The sequence below is a fragment of the Rhinolophus sinicus genome, chromosome 14 (genome assembly GCF_057876585.1).
Source record: "Rhinolophus sinicus isolate RSI-liver-muscle chromosome 14, RSI-T2T, whole genome shotgun sequence".
NCBI lineage: Eukaryota > Metazoa > Chordata > Mammalia > Chiroptera > Rhinolophidae > Rhinolophus > Rhinolophus sinicus.
Window position 1 is genome coordinate 49,084,361 of NC_142514.1, and position 22,854 is coordinate 49,107,214.

Consider the following 22,854-nt stretch of genomic DNA (forward strand, 5'->3'; position numbering starts at 1 on the left):
TCTACTTCATTGATGAATTGTGTACATCTTCATAGACTTACCAACAAAGTATTTACCACAAAATTTATAATACCAGAAAATTAGATAAAGGGTAAATGTCTCACAGTGGGGAATTATATAAATTCATACAATAGAATACCATGCATCCATTAAAATGATATAAAATAAAAACAGGCAATGACATCTTAAGTGAAAAAATAATCTCACAAAACATTAAGTATTATCTCATCCCATTTTATTTAAATGAACATGAGTATGTACAGTGCTATGTATCAGAATGAAGTCTGGAAGGAACACAACAAGAATATTAAGAATGGTTACATCTGGATGGTCAGATTATAGGTGATTTCTTTTTTATTTGTATTTTCTACATTTTCAAAAATAATGATTCCATACAAAGAAATGTTCTTTTTAATAAGTATGAAAATCATCCCAATAAGTAAACATGCAAACCCTGGGAGATTCACAGAGTAGGTTTCTCTTTGACTATAATCCAATTCACAGTAGAGAACCTATCGTCTGAGCCCTCTGACTCTGAGTTGATTGCTGGTACCCCTCACGTGTGCACCACACCTGCCACCAGGAGGCTTCATTCTTTTGGGACACTGATTACTCTTATCTGTTCCCTGTGGGGACCTCAAACCTACCTGGGATACACAGCTTCCTGCTCCAATCACTAAACAGAAAGTAAGGTGGAGGAGCTCAGAAAGCCGATACCACCAGGCTGCCCTGACCTGCTCTCCCACTGAGCTTGCCACCCAGGACTCCCTTGGGCATCCAGTTGGCAGCCTGGGCTCTGCTTTCAGACGCCTCTGCCCTGGGTTTGGCCCCTACCTTCTGCTTGACCACTTGACTTGGAAACTTGCTGCTTATTAGAAATTAGTTCTACTTTCCTCTGGGATGTGGAGTCCCAGCCCCAGACCAGCTACAGCAGAGTGAGAGATGCTGAACTCCCACAAATAAGGAAGCGAGATCAGGCACTCACAGCACTAAATAATCAAATTGTGACCATTTATTAAAGTCTACTATGTGCCAAGTATTTTACATACATCTCCTGCTATTGCAGTATCTCTGCAAGGTGCTCATTTAGAGACGAAGAATCTGAGTCCCAGAGTAATAAGGTAACTTGCTCAGGGTCACAAAGCATCCCAGTAATGGACCAGAAGGAAACCTAGGTCAGTCTGATTTTCTCTACTGAAGTGGCTTGCTCCACTATGGCCCCTGCTCCACTTGATATTGCAGTTGCCTGTCCTTATTTTGTCCCCATCAGCCTATAAAGTTCCCAACGCCTTACTCTTAGCTCTACAGAGTCCCAGTACAGGCCTGGCATTTTGCAGCACAGCACAGAAAATAACAGCTAAGCTGAATATCCACGGTGGCCCCATTCAAAGAAAGGATCCGCGTTAATGCAATCCTTGTGCCAGTTCTCACAGTTTCGTCTTCTTCATCTGGTAGCTTTATTCCATTTATTTTATTTTAATTTTTTAGAATTTGATCTCTCTGACTCTTCTGGAAACTTTTTCCAGTGTATCAAGTAGATGATTTCCCCTGGTAGCTGGGCTAGAACCTAAGGAGGTGGCTTCTGTAACCTTCCTGTCTGAAGCTAGAAACTCTTTGAGTTTCCCGTGTACATCTACGTGACAGTAAGTTTCTCTTTGCCTCCAACCCCACCCCAGCCCACAAGGTAGAAGGACTGCTCCCCTTTCTGTCATCCTATCCTGCTCTAGTTCCGCCTCCCATGACAACCTAAAACAGCAATGCTCTCTTTTTTTGCTGTCAAGATAATCTTTAATGGACAGAAATAACGGAGTGACGCAGGATCCAAGAAGACAAGGAATGCCCTAGGACCTACTCCAGGCCTGGTCCTTACGGTGATGCTGGACCCTACACTCGTGTGTATGCAGTTAGTGTAACGAAAAACCATGGACGCTGGAGTTAGGTGTTGGTTCAAATCTTCAATATAATGCTACTCCTGTGCCCCCAGGCAAATGATTCATTTCTCTGAGATACTACTTCTGTATAAATAAAATAAGAATAATACTATCCATCTAGGCTTGAGGATTAAGGAAGAAGCTGGCCCTACTTCTGGCACGTATTAAGCAATCAGGAAATACTTACTCCCTTCTCCCTGCTTCTCTGTCAGCTCTGATACTTACCAGCTAGAGGCGAGATGTACTGTTAACAAAAGGCAGGGTAGTATAATAAGATTTAACCTGATGCAAGAGGACACACTGTTGCCACATAACCAGAGCAAAACCAAAACACAGAGACTACTGTTCTAGACTCTGGAGAATAAAGAGCACAGACTTTCAGATTCTCACAAGTTCCAACATAAAAAAGTCTTTCATCTCATCTTTATTCCTGACTTGATGGTCATCCCTGAATCACCTGAAGAGAACTGAATATTCATCGACAAGGGTACCATGTGCCAAGCAGTGAGGAGTTCATGCTTTGGAAAGGAATATACAGTTGGCAGGGGTTAGGGGCACCGACCCCTCAAGCAGTTGAAAATCCATACATTAACTTTTGATTCCCTCAAAACATGTCTACTAGTAGCCAAGTACTGACTGGAAGTCCCACTGATAACACAGTCGAGTAACACATATTTTGTATATGTATTATATATTATATTCTTACAATAAACTAACGTCGAGAAAAGAAAATGTTATTTAAAAAATTATAAGAAAAAATACTTTTACAGTATTGTATTAGGTTGGTGCAAAAGTAATTGTGGTTTTTGCAATTATTTTACCTTTTAAATCACAATTACTTTTGCACCCACCTAACACGTAAGTGGACCCGCACAGTTCAAACCTGTGCTATTCAATTGCTTCCTAGCAGTTTTGGGAATGCAGGGAAACTGAGAACAGGATGGAAAAAAGAAAGAAAGAACCCAGAGTTTTTTCTTTTCTTCTTTTTTTATTTGAGGGGAGAACCTGTATCTGAATTTTTATATATCACTACCAAATGATTAAGAACTTGCTATTACTTCAAAAAAATGAACTTCTCATTAATCTACGGGCTCCATACACGTTCACACTAAAGTTGATGACGTCTGGTACTCTGGAATTGGTATTTATATATTCGACCATCTTAAATATTCATTTCTTAAAATATCAAGCAATTCTCCATCTGCCTAATATTCAGATCCCAGTACTACCAACTATTAATTCACTGAGACCTGCTGTGGCAGACACAGCCAGGAGATACACAGACGAGAAAGACAAACCTCCAGTGCCCTGCAGACGGGCCTAGCTAGAATACTGCGAGACTGAGGGGAAAGTACTAAGCAGTGCTGCTTCCTCTGCTGTGATCCACTTCTGACCTCCCAAAGCTGTGCAAACACAACCTACCTCCTCGGCCTACAACCATGCACATGATTTACCAGCTGCACACAATGAGACAGCCATTCTACACACACATACTAAAAATGCCTTCGATAGAGCAACTTCGTGGCCAGGAAGCAAGAGTCCCAAGGTCCAGGCTGTCTCTATCTCTCCTGGTAGCTGACATGTTTGTTCCTGTATCTAGCCAGGTAGCTCTGCCTCTTAGACTAGACCCTACCTTCTCTATGCCGTATGTAAAATATGTCAGTCCACTCCAAAACCTATGAAGCAAGACAGTTTGGCTTCTGCTATTTCCTAATACACACATTTCTTGCCACATAATTGAAGACGGGCTTCTGGGTACATTCTTCCAACAGTGACCAGGGACACTCATTCTTAACTCCTAAGCAGCCTTTTCTCATCTTTCTCACCAGCCAAATAAAGCAGGGCTGTGTTGCCTCTGTATTTATCACCACCCGGAGCTTTCTAATCTGAATACAGAGAAACACAGAGGCGACACAGGGACGAGTAAAAAGCATGTAACTGAGGACTCTGACATTTACAAAGCTCTGTGATGTGGGACAATTTACTTAACCTGTCAAAGCTTTAGTTCCCTCATTTGTCAATAGTGATTAGAATACCACTCTTACAGCACTGAAGTGAGAATTAAATTATATAATTTATTTATATAGCAAAATATTATATAATTATGATAAATTATATATTGTAACTAAATTACAGTATATATACTTAATTACACTATATACACTTAAATTACATAACAGGTTAACTGGAATACAGTAGACAATCAAAAGGTTAATTAGAATACAGTATATATCCAATAGGGATAAAAGTCAAAACACCAAGGCACACCAGGGCTAACACTGCCAAAAAGCAAGCAGAAGAAAAGGGTTTGGGCAGCTGCTGCTTCCCCTCATCTTCACGGCCGTACACCCATTCACCCAGAAAATCCAGGGGTCCTAAGTGTAGTAAGGCCTTTCCAACTGGGCCTTATCTGCATTGTAAGCCTGACCTCACCTCCACTCTCTGTAGTTTATTAGTAATTCTCAGAGTTTTCCTACTCAGTTATCAGTTCTCCTCTGTTATGAGATATTAGAGACCCCTCACAGTCGGGCACCAGGTCAGCTTTTCCAGTATTAGCCTTGGGAAATCCTTCGTACTCTAATCGTACTGGGTACCTCCTGCTCATCCATCTAACGTCTACATTTCCAGCTCCACAGTTTTGCTCACGCAGAACCCAGTGAATGGAACGCAGTGCCTACCGTTCTCTTTTCCACCTCTCCGGATCCTACTTACTGCTCAAGGCCCTTTCCTCTAGGAAGCCTCCCAAGCAACTCTCTGTGTGCCTTTACTTCCGACACTATCACAACCTGTATAACTGGGGCCAGTCTGGATAGCTACTTTGTGACTTTGATAACAGCTGTTGCAAGCTCTTTTGAGAGCATGTATAAAAAAGTGCCTCATCATTGCTATTATTAATGCCACATAAATGCTTGTTATTATAAATGCTACATGATCCTTATATAAATGAAAGCCATTACTATTAACATAATGCTTTCACACTTCCCCTCCTCCTTCAGTCTAATCTCAACACAGTGGCCAGAGTGATCCTGTTACAACAAAATCAGATTATGTCACTCCTCTATTCAAAATCCTCCATATCTCTTAAAAGTAATCCCTAACGTGCCCTCCATCCCATCTCATTTCACTCAGTCCACTCCGGCCACACTGGCCTCCTTGTTTGTTGAATACCCGGCACACTCCCAGTTCAGGACCTTTTCACTTGCCCTTCCCTCCAGAAATCAATGTGGCTCCCTCCCTCCAGTTCTTAGGTCTTCACACAACGTGTAACCTCAGTAAGTGCTCTCACTCCCTGCTCTCACTCTCTGTATACCCCCTGCCTTGCTTTAGTTTTCTCCAGCACTATTTGTCACAGCTAACATTATCACCAGCAAATAATTCCTTCATTGATCTCTTCACTCATTTTCTGTTTCCTCTACTAGAAAGAAAACTCCACAAAGGGCAAGGGTTTTTGATCAGTTTTGAGAGCAGCTCTGTCTCCATTGCCTAAAACAATGTTTGCTACCTGGCAGGTACCTACCATGCATTTGTTTCTGAATCAATGAATCTTCCCAGCTAGATAATAAATTTCCTAAAGATAAAAATTAGTCTATGGCTTTGCATGCACTAAGTAGTCATCCTTTAATAAAGTACAGAAAGGGTCAACAATTCTGATTCTTACCGTGCGTGCAAAGGGAGACAGGAGAATAAAGAAAAATCAGTGGTGAGGCAGGAAGTAAGCGAGGAGACTTTGGAAATATTCAAAACAAAGAGGGGTCATTTTAATCTCTCACAGGGCTAAATCAGGGAGCATATGTTTATAGTCAGATTAGGGTTAGAATCTCAACTCTGATTCTTACTATGGTAGCTGTGTGACTTTGGGCAAGTGATTTCACCTCTCTGAATCTCAATTTCATTAACATGTGAACTAGGCGATGATTAAATGAGATTACACTATAAAGGCAGCCATCGTTTACTAGGTACTCAACAAACATTAACTTTCTGTTGCCTTCACAGATACCTATTTATGTCCTTTCTATAATCAGGTAAGTGTTGGTCTGTGCACAGACTTTAAAAATAGAAGTGCCTTAGTCACCGAAGTCTAGCCAGGATGGGAACCATTTTATCTGCCTAGAAGTTTCAGGATAACCTCAATGGTACAGACACTTTTGAAAACAGTTTGGAAATTTCTTATAAACATACACTTACAACACAACCCAGGAATTCCACTCCTAGGTATTTAGCCCAAGTAAAATGAAAACCTACATTCACATAAAAACTTCTAAGCAAATGTTTTAGTAGCTAATTAAAAAAAAAAAAAAAATCCAGCTGAAAACTGGAAACTACCCAAATGTCTTTCATCTGGTGAATGGATACACAAACTGTGATATATCCATAATGGAATAATACTTAGCAATAAAAAGGTACAAATTACTGACACATGCAACAATATAAAATCTCAAATGCAACATGGAAGCTCAAATGTAATATGTTAAGTGAAGGAAGTCAGACCAAAAGCTACATAATACTATGTATTATTATATGATATTTTGGGTACTATATGGATAGAAAACAGATACTTATTAGGGGCAGAGGATAGGGGAAGAGGTTCAATGAAAAGGGATAGGGGAGATATTTTTTGGGGGGGTAAAACAATTTTTTATATCTTGAATGTGGTGTGATAGTTGTATGGCTGTATGCATTTGTCAAAACTCAAAAAACTGTACATTAAAAGGGCTGAATTGTACAGTACTTAAAACTATATTATTATTTTTTTAAATGGAAGAATAAAAAAGAATCAAAGATAAGGATGAGTTCGGGAGATTCTGAGAATTCCAGCCTGGGCAGTTACGAGGATGGTAATATCATTTTATCTGGAAAGGCAACATTTCTCAGGTCAAAGCCATAGGCCAGAGCCCATCACTAACAGAAGTACAGACGCATGTTCCGTCACGACCCTTTACTATATTCCCCACCATCTCTGTTGCTTTTTGGGGCTTGGATGAGCACTCCAGAGAATAGCCACTGGAAAAAGGCATTTAGCGGAGTTGGAGACAAGCAGGCTCTCAACAGAGCCCTACTGAAAAAAGAGCCTCCTTATATCACAGAATCAAATTTGAATGGAACTGAGAAGCTACCAACGCAAACCTCCTGCTTCTTGCACTTGAATCATACCAGACAGAGGGCTATTTAAACTTTTCTGAAAACCGCAAAGAAACTAGGCAGGATGGAGGGGAGCTAGATATATCTGGGTTTAATCATAGAATCCTTTAAGAATACAGTTCACTTAGTGATTTCCTTCAAAAACAAAAGTCAGTCAAGATGGAATGACACCATTTCTAATCAAAGTAAAATCTAGTAAATAGCCACTTTAAGTTTGGTTTTACATTAAAAAAAAGTAATGTGCACAACCTATGAGTCTGCTTACTAACTAGTGGAAGATAAGTCAAGAAAATGTAAACAATAAAACCATAATTTTCATTTTAAAGAGAAAAAGTGAAAAAAAATCAGACTATATGTATTTTCCTTTACAAAAGCTGAAAAGCACATGGAAATAGTATTTGAACAGAAGGTCACCTGGATTCTAATCCCAAAGCTGCAAATAATTTAAATGCTGACTGGCTGACTAAATACATCACTTATTCAGCACAGCCTTATAATAAAACAGGGATTAAAGAGATATGGCATGTAAATTTTATTACAATAAAATGTGAAAGCAATTAGGAATTATTAAAAGTATTACACTGGGACAATTTTCAAGATGTTGGTGTGAGACATGTTAGGTTAACATAGGTTGTAACATTCCAACATACTCAGGCACTTTAAAAATTATTTTAAATAGCTTTCAAAGTGAAAAAAGATACCTAACCTTTCTTATAAGATACTATGTTATAAGAGATTTGAGCTGCAGAGATTTGAAAATGCAAACAGAAGCTTTTACTTCGTCTTGGCTATTGGGTTATTTATTTGAAGGGGACAAAAAGAAAATCAAGGCATCTTTGAGTCAGGTCTATATAGTGTCATAATGATTCTTTAATCCAGATTTTTAGAAATGAATGAAACTCAGGCGACATCCAAAGTCAGAACTGGTTCACCATGTTGCTCCTTATATCTTGGCTCTTTCTCATAAATATTTATGAAAGAAACAGATATTTACTAAGCATAGATGTCAAGCAGTGAATTAGGTACTTTACACTCAGTAAATCATTTCCTTCTAACAACTGTAAAGAGATAGGCATTTTCATCTCCAACACATAGGAACACTGAAGCTCAGAAAAGATAAACAACTAAATCAAAGTCTTACAGATGGCAAGCATCACCCCTGCAACTCCAAACAAGGTCTGAGACTCCACTACTCATCTTCCTTCTATAATATGCAATTCTAACGTATACGTATACACATATACTCACCCTCCTACCAACTCCTACCTCCACAAATAACAAATGACTTTTCCTCTAAAAGACAAACAACAATAGATGTCAAGGAAGGGGCAACAATGAATTATTAACCTATTAATATTAGTGTTAAATTCTCACATTGATCCATAAGGAAGGTAGAATAGGTATTATCATTTATTTACATTTGAAGAAATAAAAGTTCAGAGAGGTTATGTAGTTTGCTGCAAATTAGAAAAATACTACTACCATATTCTAGTACAGAGCTATGCTTCCAAAGTGCTCTTTTACAAATCCATGTACAATTCATCAAGCAAATATTTATTGAGCATCTACCAGGATTCATTCTAGGAGCTTGGGAAACTTGAGTGAACAATATAGACAACGATCCCTACCCTCATGGAAGTTACATTCTAGCAGGGGGGACAGAAAACAGGCAATACATATAAATAAGCAAATTATATAGTATATTAGAAAGTGCTCTGGAAAAGATAAACACAAAAGCAAAATAAGAGTGTTTGGGAGTATTAGAAATGGAAGAACAGGCTGCAATTTTAAATATGGTGGTCAGGGTAGACTTCCTTGAGAGTAACCCTGGAGCACAAGTATACAGGCATAAAGGAATCGGTCATGTAAGTATCTGGCAATACAGTGTTCCAGGTAGAGAAAATCATCTGTCCCAAGGCCCTGAAGTGAGAACACGCCCAGTATTCTAAAAGAACAGCAAGGAGGTCTGTGTGGATGAAGTCGAGTGAGGGAGAAGAGAAGCAGGAGCTGAAACTGGAGAGCCATGGGGTGGGAGTGCAGGGTAAAAAGAAGAGTGACGTGTTCTGACTTACCTTCTACATGGAATACACTGCCTACTCTGTTGAGAATTGCTTGGGGGTGGAGGTGGGAATGAGTTAAGTCAAGGACAAGTATAGAAGACAAGGCAGTAATCTAGGCAAGAGATGCTGGTGGCTTAGATGAAGATGGGAGTAATGCAGACAGTGAGAAGGGATCCTTTCCTGGATCTATTCTGAAGGTAGAGCCAATAGAATTTGCTAACACCATGGATATTGGATATTAAGACTAAAGAGTCTAGGATGAGTGCAAGGTTTTTAAATGGAAAGGCTGGAGTCTCCATCAATTGAGATGCAGAGGCTTTGGATGGAACAGACTTTGGGGGAAATAAAAGGAGATCAGTTTTGGACATGACATTTGGGTGTCAAGTGGTCTCTTCCATATACAAATCTGAATTCAGGACAGAGGTCTAGCCCAAATATAAATTTGAGAATTTGTAAGCATATAAATAATATTTAAAACCATGATATTCAAAATTCTTGAACTAAAGAAGATCTTCTGTACAAGTCACTTTCATCATTGATGAAGATAAAGTCTAAAGAAATGCAGTGATATGTCCAAGGTCAGACACATATAAAGCATTTCTAACAGAGCTGGTACTCTTTAACTCTGAATTTTCTTGAGAACTATACTGCCATCTAAGATAATAAATAAAGGATTATTCTTTGAAGGCTAAGTAAAAGAACTTCCAGCAAAGATTCCCCAAATATTGTAGATAAAATATGGAACCATTTTTTTAAAAAAGCATTACCTAAAGTTGTTAAATACAGTACATGGTAGGCACTCCATAAATGTTTAATAAATGAACAAAGTTGCCATTAAATAGCCCAACCTTACTGTGACATAATTTGAGTATCCAAATCCCACTGGTCATTACATTTAAATATGTTTACTTACCTGATATTTAAGCCAATGAAGTTTGTCCATGTGAAAATATAATCTCCACCAAAGACCATTCCAATATAAGTTATTAATATATTCTACAAAAAAAGGCAATACATTGTTACATAGGTTTAAGTAAGCTTTTTCAATATCCATATAACCATTCACACTATGACCCAAATTCCTATCCTTAGGAAACAAAAACCAACAGACAATAACAAAGACCCACCAATCCTAAAATGAGTGCAGTATGAGCAAGAACACTAATAAGGAAACAATGACATTAGCCTCTTTCCAGTCTCTCTCTCAAGAAGCTAAATGCTTTCACCACTATTGAAAAATACTAAAAAGATATCAAACTTCCTCTGTCCCATGGTATGGGCTGACATGAGAAACCTAAATAGAGAAACACTGCAGTTACTACAGGTAGGAAACATGAAGGCACAATTAGCAATCTTAGAAAAGAATGCTTTTTCCTCCCATTAAGGTAATTGTAGACTTGTGAGGGGAGAGTGAAGGAAAGCCAGCTTATATGCAAGGATCTTTCCCTCTATTTTGAAAAATGGGGAGTTTACCAACATGAAGACAGTTTTTAGAGGAATCTTCCTTAGTATCTTAAAAAAAAAAAAGCACATGGGAAGTCATCTCAAAGGAGTATACCTAAAATCACCTCTCCTGACTCCCTTTAACTCCAAGGTGTACACATCTGCTTATCTGGCTCCCTTTTAATTATTCTCAGACCACAAAGGTGACATAACATTTTTCAAAGTTTAAACTGTTATTCAGTTCTTCCAGTACTTCCCTTCTTTCACATTCATAAGTCATTGCCTTCCTCTCTGCTTTTACAACTGCCATAAATGGTAAATGCCACAAACATTGTTAGTACCTGGGCTCTCCTAGATTAGGCCTGTGAAGCAGAAAATAAGGTGCTCTAGTGTTTCAAAAACAAACTTCAAAATTATTTTTATAATGGAGTGCCCTTTGAGCATTCAAAATTATGTCAGCCTCTTCTAAGTCTACAGATAGAGAGCGCAAATTACCTTAGAGCAGATCTTTTTTATTACTTGAGGGGGAAAAAATAAAATCAAGTACCACATAACAGAAAGCAACCTGGGAAAATGTGTAGCAGGACCTCAGAGATCCAGGGTGAAAGTGGATTAATTCGCACAAATTGCCCAAGGAACTTCAGAAGGGGAAAGGAAGGACAGAGAACCCAATCCCTATTGAGCAAAACCCATCAAAAGCTAGCAAAAGTGTAAGTATACATTAGGGCATTCTAACCAAGGTTTGCTATCAGGAAAAGATACCAATGCCCCCAAAGCAGAAGCAACCAGGAAGCACAGAAGAGTCTCTGTTGGTAGCTCAAAACTAAGACTGCAATTCTTAAACTTGACTATCCCTGAGTATCACCTGGAAACCTTGTTAAAAACGATCATTTCCAGGCTGTACTTTAGAGGTTCTGATTCAGTATATCTAGCTGGGCCTAGGAACTTCCATTTTTAACCAGTTATCCTAAGTAATTTTCACAAAGAATGCCAACCCAAGGGTTTGTGGGGTTAGGATCCTCAAGCACAGACGGAAGCCTAAAGCCCCTGTAGGAACAATACCTTGGAGGCTAAGGAAAGACGCTCCCCTGTGGCCTGTGAGGCCCCAAAACAGCAAGTGCATCAGTGTACCCACATCTGTCAGAAGGTAGGACCCTCAACAGTGATGCCAATGACAGTGAGAAGCAGCAGCGCCTATAAACTAATCAGACAACCCAGTTTCTTGCCTCTCTCTACAAGTAAAACGTATCGCTTTGATCTAAGTCCATAGGGCTCTATGTGAAGGAGGAAATATCAAAAGACTTTTGCACTGAACTTTACGTTAATGAGAACAGGACTGTATTTGTACCCCATGCTGATGATGATAAAGAAAGTACACTAAGAAATTCTAAGCAAACAGATTTAGTTACTAAAATGAAACATAGGCCTTCCTGTTGCACTATCCTCCTTCTTGGCCAAATGGCACCAACTGCCTGGTCTCTCACGTTCTTGCTGTTCTTACTCTGAAGAGGTAAGCATCTCCTTTGCTCTTAAAGCATTTACTTTACAAAACTGAAACAGAGCTGAGAGCTATTTTGGGAGGCTAAATCAGTCTCAGCCAGTCCAGGCCTTTCAATTCAGAGAGGGAATTGACACAACTGACTTGTTATAGCTTAATTTAGAATTCTATTCCCACTAAACACTCAAATTCCATGATCCGAAGTCACAGACCTTCTGAAGTTTAAACCCAAATATACAGAGGGTGCCAAAAAAATGTATACACATTTTAAGAAAGGAAGAAACTATTAAAATTGTAATACAATGAATGAGACTACCATTGATTTAATTAACGCCATCTTTTGAGCGAACATCATACTACACATTGCTACCGCAATTCAATTCAACTTCAAAAAGTAATACATAGATAACATCTCTTAAAATATGTATATTTTTTTGGCAACCCTGGCAGTTTTAGTTTCTAAAATAAGGTCGGGTGGACACCACTCCATTGGGGGTGCAATGGGAAACATAGGAGAGCAATAAAAACTTCACCTCTGCAACCCCTTCCCTCACTACCGTGTTTCCCCGAAAATAAGACCTAGCCGGACCATCAGCTCCAATGCGTCTTTTGGAGCAAAAATTAGTATAAGACCCAGTCTTATTTTATTATAAGACCAGGTATAATATAATATAATACCAGGTCTTACAAAATAAAATATACTGGGTATAATATAATATACTGGGTATAATATCAAACTGGGTATAATATTATATAATATAAGACTGGGTCTTATATAATATATTGGGTATAATATAATAATATAATATAAGACCAGGTCTTACATAATATAATATATATTACATAATATAAGACCGGGTATAATGTAATATAATAATACAATATAATATAATACCGGGTTTTACATAATATAATATACTGGGTATAATAATATACTGGGTATAATATAAAACTGGGTATAATATAATACAATATAAGACCGGGTCTTACATAATATAATAGAAAACCGGGTATAATGTAATACCGGATCTTATACTAATTTTTGCTCCAAAAGATGCATTAGAGCTGATGGTCTGGCTAGGTCTTATTTTCGGGGAAACATGGTAGTGACAAATGGGACATCAGAAAGGAAGTTCCAAGGGCAACTGTACTCTTTTCCCCAAATGATTGAGGACCTACCTCTCTGTTTTACGGGTGTTAGAAAGCCAGCCTACCTTGCTAATTCATTTGGAATTCAGTCATGCTGTGGCCTCTTGGATCTCAAAGCACTAGAATCATAAAGTCAGATGAAAGAGGCCTCAGGCTTAAAGCCACTAACTTCAGTCCAATATTCAAGTCAACTTGGCTCTTCTGGCGGAAGACAAACCATCCTCCCTCAAATAAAATGGATCAGGAGGAAATGACATCACTGGAAATGTCAGACACAGCTTTTAAAAGTGGGCCATTTAAGGTTTGGCTCAGGCATAGGAAAACTCTCTTGATTAGTTTCTGGCAGGCATCCTTCCCCTGCAAAACAGCCAGAATTCCGTGAAGCAGAGAACAGTTCTCATTAGGGGTTAAAGGGACAGGCCTCTGGCTACTGAGCTAGTCATCTGCCCTATCAGAAACAGGCCTAGTTCTTCCTCTACTCTTAGATGACATATTCTCCTATTTCCATACTTCTCGGAACTAAGTTGCCTGAAAGTAGATTGTGCCCTCCCTGAGTTCTTAAAGATTGTTTCAGAAACCATCACAATTTGTCAAAAGAATATGTGAGGAAATATGGATTATGGGGCTTAAGGCTATAACCAGACTTATTTTAGAGGAACAATTTTCAAATAAAGCAGGTACCCAAAAGATAACAGTATTTTCTCAGCTCACCTTAATACAGCCAACTATTGTAGTTGTCAGAGCAGAATTATACTGAGTGCAGAGTACCGTGGCATACATTAAGATAAACCTGGAATGGAGACGGAAAAGATATCTTGTAAGCAAGATTCAGTTGCTTACTTTATAATAATCTCTAGCCAAGAGAAACAATCAGTTTTGGCCATTCTGTAGCACATTCTACCCTGTATCCCTGAAAATAAGACCTAGCCGGACCATCAGTTCTAATGCGTCTTTTGGAGCAAAAATTAATGTAAGACCCGGTATTATATTATATTTATATTATTTATATTATATTAAAGACCCGGTCTTATAGTAAAATAAAACCAGGTCTTATATTAATTTTTGCTCCAAAAGATGCATTAGCGCTGATGGTCTGGCTAGGTCTTATTTTCAGGGAAACACAATAGTCACTGAGTTTTCGCTACGTTACTGCTGCTTTCACTGCAGCTTCAGACTTGCAAAAAATCATTAAAAAGAAACATATGTCCATTTACTGACCAGGCATTTTTCCCAGTTACCTTCACCGACACCTTGAAACAATCATTCATAATCATGAGTATTCTGTTTGGATCATATTCCTGCTAATTCACCTAATCCAGACAAAAAGCTCTGTGCTCACAGACCCTGGTTCAGGTGTGTACCTCCTATTAGGACCATATGACCTCTGGACCAGGGTGAAGGCAAGAGAGATTCTTAAGGATGGAAGAAAAACAAATTAGAACTACTTTAAGAGGCTCACTTAATAACTAAGTGGCAGCAGGTGGAACTCCCAGATTTACAACGAGGCTTCTGAGTACTAAGTACTCAGTACTAAGGTGCCATGTCAACTTAATTTTGAAGCACCCACTCACTATGTACCTAGCATGAGTAAGATCCTGTCATAAATATCAACTGAACTGACTGGTTGGGGAAAAAAATGCATTAGGGAAATATGGAGGTGCAGAGAAGAGGCACATTTGCAGGTACCCTCTAGCCTTCTCCATATACTCTTCTAAAAGACAGACACCTGGTAGTGGGGAGTCAACCAGCCCCAAATTCAAGGGCTGCTACTACCATCTACCAATTGTGCAAACCTAGACAATTTACTTTAGTTCTGATCCTGCTTTCTCATAGGTAAAGGGACAACAATATCTGCCAACTGGTCAATGTAGAAATAAAATAAAATAATGCATGAAACATAATGGTGAAAAATAATGTTGAAATATAATGGCGCTTATCACATACTAGGTTAATGGATAAATATTCGTTTTTCTCCATCCTTCTAAGCAAGACTTTGGTATCAGTTTAGTTGCCCTGAGGGCACATTCCCAGGGGCTATCGAACCACCTGAATCTGAAGGTTTAATTATCTTAAATTGATAACACTCAAGAGACAGAACAGGATACTGAGGAATGAGGCAAAAGGACCCTAGAACACATTTCTCTAGGAAAACTATCCGCTAATATGGCGGCAAAGGCTTACCCCATCACACAAGAGAGGGTGAACTGCAGAAGAAAGAGGGTGTCAGCCCAGCCTTCAAAATCCATTGCCTGTAATACATGAGAAAGCATTCGATTTTAGAGCAGGCCCTCATACATACGCATACATACCTTTCCCCGCATCACTCAGAGATAGAGATGTTCAAGAATTTCATATATATATATATATATATATATATATATATATATATATATATATATATATATATATATATATATATGGTGTTGAACCGATAAGCAGTTTCAGAAGGTTGTCTCCTTTCGATAAAGTAATGTGAGGGAGATTTTGTACTTCTCCCTGTTGATACAAAGAAACTGGTATTTGCTTGAGGGCACAAGCCACATCCGGCAAACCTCAGCAGTTCTCCCAGAGACTAGGATTAAAGGCTTCCTAAAACATTAAAACATATTTCCTCACTGTAACATGTGAAATCTCAAGTACCGCCTTAGTGACACGAATTCAGCTGAGGTCTGTCTAGGAAGAACTACTCTTTTAAAATAGCTGATTGTAAAAGCAAGGTTTTTGTTGTTGTTTTGTTTTTAAGCCCAAAGCAAAGGAATGGGGGGACCTGAATGAGCATGTTGGTCATCTCATCTCTTACCCAAAAAGGAGAGTTTCCCTCTCAAGTCCGTATTTTTTCTTATACTATGAGTTTGATAAGTAAATCCAAGAAACATTCCACCTTTTGCCTCTCTGCCAACTTGTCCAGCTTCAACTCTTGCCACTTTGACATGAATCTCACAACTCCAGGCTCTGGCAGTACTGGGCTCCTTGCAGTTTGCAAAACATAACATGCAGTTTCATACTCACATGCCTTTGCCTGCAATGCCCTTCTCTTCACCATTTATCTTACTCGCGTTCACCCATCAAACTAAAGGTCGAGCAGCTCCTTTGTGGGGCTTTCCCTGATCAAGAACTCCTTCCTTTGTGCCTCAGCAGATACACTTCTCTACAAGGCTCTTCTCTCTGGGAACTGTAAGTCTTTCTACGCCGTGTCTACAGGGTGGGAGTTTACTGGGGGGAGGACCAACATCATGTTTATCTAGTCATATTCCTAGTACTTGACAGGCGGTAGACATTGTTTATTCATGGCTATTTCTTTGTTGAGGTATAATATATCAAAAATAAAGTTCACCAATTTTAATTGTATAATTCAATGAGTTTTGACAAATGTATATAGTCACGTAATCACCATTATAATCATGATAAAGAAATTTCGGCCTAAAACCATAAAACTCCTAGAAGAAAACAGGGAAAACATGACATTGGTCTTGACAACATTTTTTCTGGATATGACACCAAAAACACAAACAACAAAAGCAAAAATAAATAAGAAGGAATACATCAAACTAAATAGTTTCTGCACAGTAAAAGAAACAATACACAAAATAAGAAGGCAACTTAATGAATGGGAAAAAATATTTGCAAACCACATATCTGACAAAGGATTAATATCCAAAATTTGTAAGAAACTCACATAACTCAACATCAAAAAAACAAACAACCTGATTAAAAAAGTGGACAGAGGAACTGATCATTTTTCTAAAGATATACAAATGGACAACAGGTACATGAAAAGGTGCTCAACATTACTAATCATCAGGGAAATGCAAATCAAAAGCGCAATAAGATATCACTTTACACCTGTTAGAATGACTATTGTCAAAAAGGCAAGAGATAACAAGTACTGGCAAGGTACAAGGGAACCCTCATACACTGCTGGTAGGTGTACATTGTTACAGCCGCTATGGAAAAACAGTATGGAGGATCCTCAAAAAATTAAAAATAGAACTACTATATGATCCAGGAATTCTACTTTGGTTATATAGCCAAAGGAAATGAAATCAGGATCTCAAAAAGACACTGCACTTCCATGCTCATTAAGGCATTATTTACAATAGCCAAAATAATGGAAACATCCTAGGAGTCCATCCAAGAATGAATAAAGATGTTACACACACACCCAGGAATATTATTTAGCCGTAAGAAAAAAGGATTTTTTTCTACAAATTCTTCCGGCAATTTGTAATAGCAAGAATGGACCTTGAAGGCATTATGCAAAGTGACACAAGTCAGACAGAGAAAGACAAATACTTTATGATCTCACCTATATGTGGAATCTAAAAAAGTAAAACTCAGAGAAACAGAGAGTAGAATGAATTGTGGTTGTCAGGGGCTGAGGGATGGGAAGATGTTAGTCAAAGGCTACATACACACTTCCAGTTACAAAATAAGTAAGTTCCGAGGATTTAATGTATAGCATAATATTATAGTTAACAATACTGTACTGTATACTTGAAAGATCCTGAGAGTAGACCTGGAGTGTTCATACCACAAAAAAGAAATGGCAATTATGTGATGTGATGGAAGTATTAACTAACGCTACCATGGCAATCATTTTGCACTATATAAGTGTATCAAATCTATGTTGTACACTTTAAACTTACACAATATATGTCAATTATATCTCATTAAAGCTGGGGGAAAAACATTTACCACCCTAAAAATTTCCTCCTGCTCCTTTACAGTCAATCCCCTCCCCTCATTTATAGCCCCTGGCAATCTTATATCTACTTTACTTGTATGTCACCAAAGTTTTGCTATTCAACAATTTCACATACATGGGATTGCATACTATATACTCTTTTACGTCTGGCTTCTTTCATACAGCATAATGCTTGAGAGATTCATTCATGCTGTTGTATCAGTAATTCACTCATCTTTATTCCTGATTAGTATTCCATCTTATGGCTCTACGACAATCACCAGTCAATAGACATTTATCTGGGTTGTTTCCATGACTACTTGTTATGAATAAAGCTGTACTGAACCTTTGAATACAAGTCTCTCTGTGGACATGTTTTTATTTATCTTGGGTAAATACCTAGAAAATGGGATGGCTGGTTCTTTTAGTAAATATATCTTTAGCATTATAAGAAACTTAAACTGTTTTCCAAAGTAGCTGGACTTTGTATTCCCACCAACACTGTATGCGAGTTCCCACTGCCCTACGTTCTAACACTTGGAACTACTGGGGGTGCCAAAAAAATGTATACACGTGACTTGTATTCATCTTTTGTTATCAGTTTATATTGAGTATTACAATTTTAATACAGTTTTTTCCTTTCTTAAAATGTGTATACATTTTTTTGGCACCCTCTGTGTTTGAGACAACTCTAGTAAATAAATGATATCTCACTGTTAATTTTAATTTGCATTTCTCTAATGACCAATGAGGTGGAACATCTTTTAATGTGCTTATTTGCCATCAGCATTGCTTCTTTGGTGAAATGCTGCCCAATTTTTTTCCAAATTTTATTCAAGTTATTTGTCTTCTTATTACTGAGTTGTAAAAGCATTTTTAAAAATATATATATTCTGGATTCAAGTCCTTAATCAAATACATATGATTATGCAAGTATTTTCTCCCAGTCTGTGGCTTGCCTTTTCATTTTCCCAACAGTGCCTTTTGAAAAAAAAATAATTTTGATTGTAGTCTAATTTATCAATTTTGTCTTTTATAATTCTTCCTTTTATGACTTTTCTATGAAACCTGGTTCTAACCCAAAGTCACAAAGACTTTCTCCTAGTTTTAATAGCTTTAGCTCTATGCTAAGGTCTATGGTCCTTTCTGTATTAACTGCAAGGGATGCTATAACAAAGTACCGCAAACTGAGTGACTTAAACACCAGAAATGAAATTCCTTAGTTACAGATGCTAGAAGTCCCAGATCAAGGTGTTAGCACGGTTGATTCCTTCTGAGAGCTGTGAGAGAATCTGTTCTAGGCCTCTCCCCTAGCTTCTGGTGAGTTGCTGGCAATCTCTGGTGTTCCTTAGCTCCTGGAGGCATCACCCTAATGTCTGACTTCATGTTCACATGGCAGTCTCCCTATGTGACTGTCTGTGTACAAATTTCTCCTTTTTATAAAGATATCAGTGATATTGGATTAGGGGTCGACCCAACTACAGTATGATTTCATCGTAACTAATTATATCCGCAATGACCATATTTCCAAACACGGTAACGTTCCGAGGTACTGGCTGTAGGGTTTCCAGCATATGAATGGGAAGGAGATACAACGTAACTCATAATACTTTCCAAGTTAATTTTTGTGTATTTCTTGAGGTAAGGGTCAAGGTTAAATTTTTTTGTACATAGATGTCAAATTGTTCCAGCACCATTTGTTGAAGAGATTATCCTTTCCTCACTGATTTACTGTGGTACCTTTGACAAAAACAATTGACCACATGCTCTGTTTCTATTTCTTGATTCTCTGCTCTGTTCCACTGATCGGTATCTACCCTTAACCCAATACCTACACTGTCTGGATTATTGTAGCTTTATAAAAAGTCTTGCAATCAAGTAGGATAAATCCTCCAACATTGTTCTTTTTCAAAACTGACTTGACTATGCTAAGTCCTTTGCAATTCCATACAAATTTTAAAATCAGCTTATCAATTTCTACAAAAAATCCTGCTATGGGATTGGGACTGTGTTGAATCTATAGATCAATTTGAGATGAATTGAGTAACAATATCAGTCTTTCAATTCATAAACATAAAATTCAATTCAATTCATAAATATAAAAATAATTTAGGCGTTTTAAAAGTTTTTTCAGTACTATTTTGTAGTTTGTTTTCAGTGTATGGTTATCAAAATATTTTGTTGAATTTTTCCCTGAGTATTTCATAATTTTGAAGCTATTATAAATGCTATTATTTACCTAGTTTCCAAGTGTTCATTTCTGGTGTACTGGAAGTACATTTGATTTTTATATACTGACCCTGTGTCTTACAACTTTCCTACACTAATTAGTTCTAATTACTCTTTTCTAGAGTCTTTAGGATTTTCTACATATGTGATCATGTTTTTTATAAACACATTTTTACTTCTTCCTTTCTAATCTATGACTTTAAACTCATTCTTACCTTACTGCACTGACGAGGTCCTCTAGTATAATGTTGACTAGAGCACTATATAAGGGCAGACATCCCCACCTTATTCTCAATCTTAATGAAGAGATATTCGGTCTTCCAACATTATGTTAACAATAAATTTTTTTTTGGTGTACGTCCTTTATTAGATTGAGAAAGCTCCCTTTTTTTCCTAGTTTGCTGAGAATTTTAAACTCATATATAAATGGGTATCAAGTTTTGACAAATATGTTTTCTCCATATATTGACACGGTTATGTTTTACTCTTGTTAATATGGTGAATTGCACTGACTGATTTTCAAGTATTGTTATTAAAATAACCTTAATTCCTGAGATAAACACCACTTAGTCATGGCATAGTATCTTTTTAATATTGCTGGAATTTTTTGGGGGGGACTATAGTTTATTTTTTCCCCCTGTAATTTTTTTGTCAGCTATTGGTAGAGAGTATGCTGGCCTCATAAAAATCAATTGGGAAATGTTCTGTCCTTTTCTATGTCCTGGAAGAATTTATATAGAATTGGCATTATTTCTTCCTTAAACATCTTGTAGAGTTCGCCAGTGAAGTGATCAGGGTCTGGAATTTTCTTTTTGGGAAAGTTTTTAACTACAAATTTAATTTCTTTAATAGAAATAGGACTAAACAGCCCTATTAATTAGGGCTTTTAATTTCTTTGAATAGCAATTTAATTATTTAATAGAATAAGGCTACCCATGCTATGTATTTCTTCTTGAGTGAAATTTGGTAGCTTGTCTTTTTTAAGAATTTCATCTCAGTTACAATAAAAAGAATTCATGCACACAGTCTCATGCTATGGTCTTTCATACCTGTAAAAACAACCTCTTCTCTGATGGAAAAACATTAAAGCGCAATAAAGCACAGACCTAGGACTCAGGACACCAGACTATAAATTCTGTGAGAGCAGGGACTATGTCATATGTCATTTCTGCACAGCTCCAAGCACTTGGAAGTGTTAGGCACAAAACTGAGGTGGATTAAACATCCATGATCTGTGGCTCAGCATCATTTTCTACAGCAGATGAGTCAAACTTTTCTCTTTAATAGACCCACATACCTACTTTTATCTGCTACTAAATAGATTTCCTATTTCACATTAAATCTGTGTGCCATATTTTGCCGTGTATGATGTACACCCATATTTTTGGCCCAAACTTTCAGGGAAAAAAATATTTTGTTTTAATTCAAATTTTTATTTGTTTATATTTAGGTACTTGTTTTTTGAATTTTAAAGGAATTTTAGCATTTATTTTTAAACATATATGGTACAAGAAATTTTATGTAACAAATAATTACAAAACACAAGAATAGATACAAGGTACAAAAAATTTTATGTACCGGTAACAAATTTATGTTATTTACGCATCACTGAAGGCCAAGAACTCTTCGTGGCTCTAAGTTTGTTGTAAGTTAAACAAAACCGATGATCGTATTCCAGGGTATTATTTTGCATAGGGATATGATTATTGATTTTGAAAGTTACACTTTTAACTCACGAGCATAAATAAAATAACTGAAAACATTTATATTGATACGGAATTAGTACTACCCACGTATAATACGCATCCCTATTTTTCCCTCACAAATTTGGGCAAAAAAAGTACACATTATACATAGCAAAATACGGTAATTTAAAATTCTCTTATAATGGTCAAAGATCATTTTACCAGCATACAATTCATCAGTTTTTGCACTAAGCTTAATTTTTTTTTCCTTTGAAGAGACAAGACATAACCCAGCAAACCATCAAGTGGACACTGGAAGTATCTTCAGGAGGATTACCAGTGCCCTGCCAGAAAAGCCACTGTACTTAAAAAAAACAGTGCACCGGGATTCAGGAGCCCAGTATCTTGGGCCACGTCACCACTGCTTCATTGTGCCAGACTTAGCTTCTGTGAGGGAGGTTATATGGATGCATATTAAGGCTTCTTCCAGTTCTATGAGTGACAGATCAGCCTGATAAGCAGAGACATTATTTCACTCAAGCTGGATCACATAAAAGAAATCTCAGACCTAAGAATTTTCCTCAACTCTAAATTATCTTCCTTCCCTGGATAAGCTACTCTTTTACCCCAAAGTCATTAATAAGCTGGTGTGTTGGACCATGATGATTCTCTGAACATTAGTTTCCACATATATAAAAAGAGGAATAATAAGTCTTATGTTGCAGGGTTATCAGAATTAAAAACAACATGGATACAATGCCTGACATGAAGGAGGTCTAGTTCAACAAACCATGTCAATTATTTCATATACACTTTTAAAAATTACTTATAATTTTTGTTTATCAGTGAACTAGGAGTGGAAAGTAAGCAGTTATTTGGCAAAGACCCAAATAAACCTCTCCATACACCTGAGCTCCTTCCCTCCTCTAGCTCTAAATATCTTCTCTAATCTAAATATACAATTTGACATTTACCAAGTCCCAACCACGTGCCAGGCCCATGACAGGCCTCGGTGAAGGCACCAAGCTGAAGATGG

General features: G+C 37.5%; 1 protein-coding gene across 1 annotated transcript in view; it reads right to left on the reverse strand.

Annotated features, from left to right (window-relative positions):
* The window catches only part of SLC35D1 (solute carrier family 35 member D1), a 45,010-nt gene that overhangs the window by 5,613 nt on the left and 16,543 nt on the right, over positions 1–22,854 (reverse strand). Inside the window, exons 9-11 of the mRNA XM_019732211.3 lie at positions 15,402–15,469; positions 13,932–14,010; positions 10,044–10,126 (exon numbers count right to left, since the gene is read on the reverse strand). Of these exons, the coding sequence (XP_019587770.3) occupies positions 10,044–10,126; positions 13,932–14,010; positions 15,402–15,469 (230 nt within the window). The remainder of the gene's footprint in view (positions 1–10,043; positions 10,127–13,931; positions 14,011–15,401; positions 15,470–22,854) is intronic.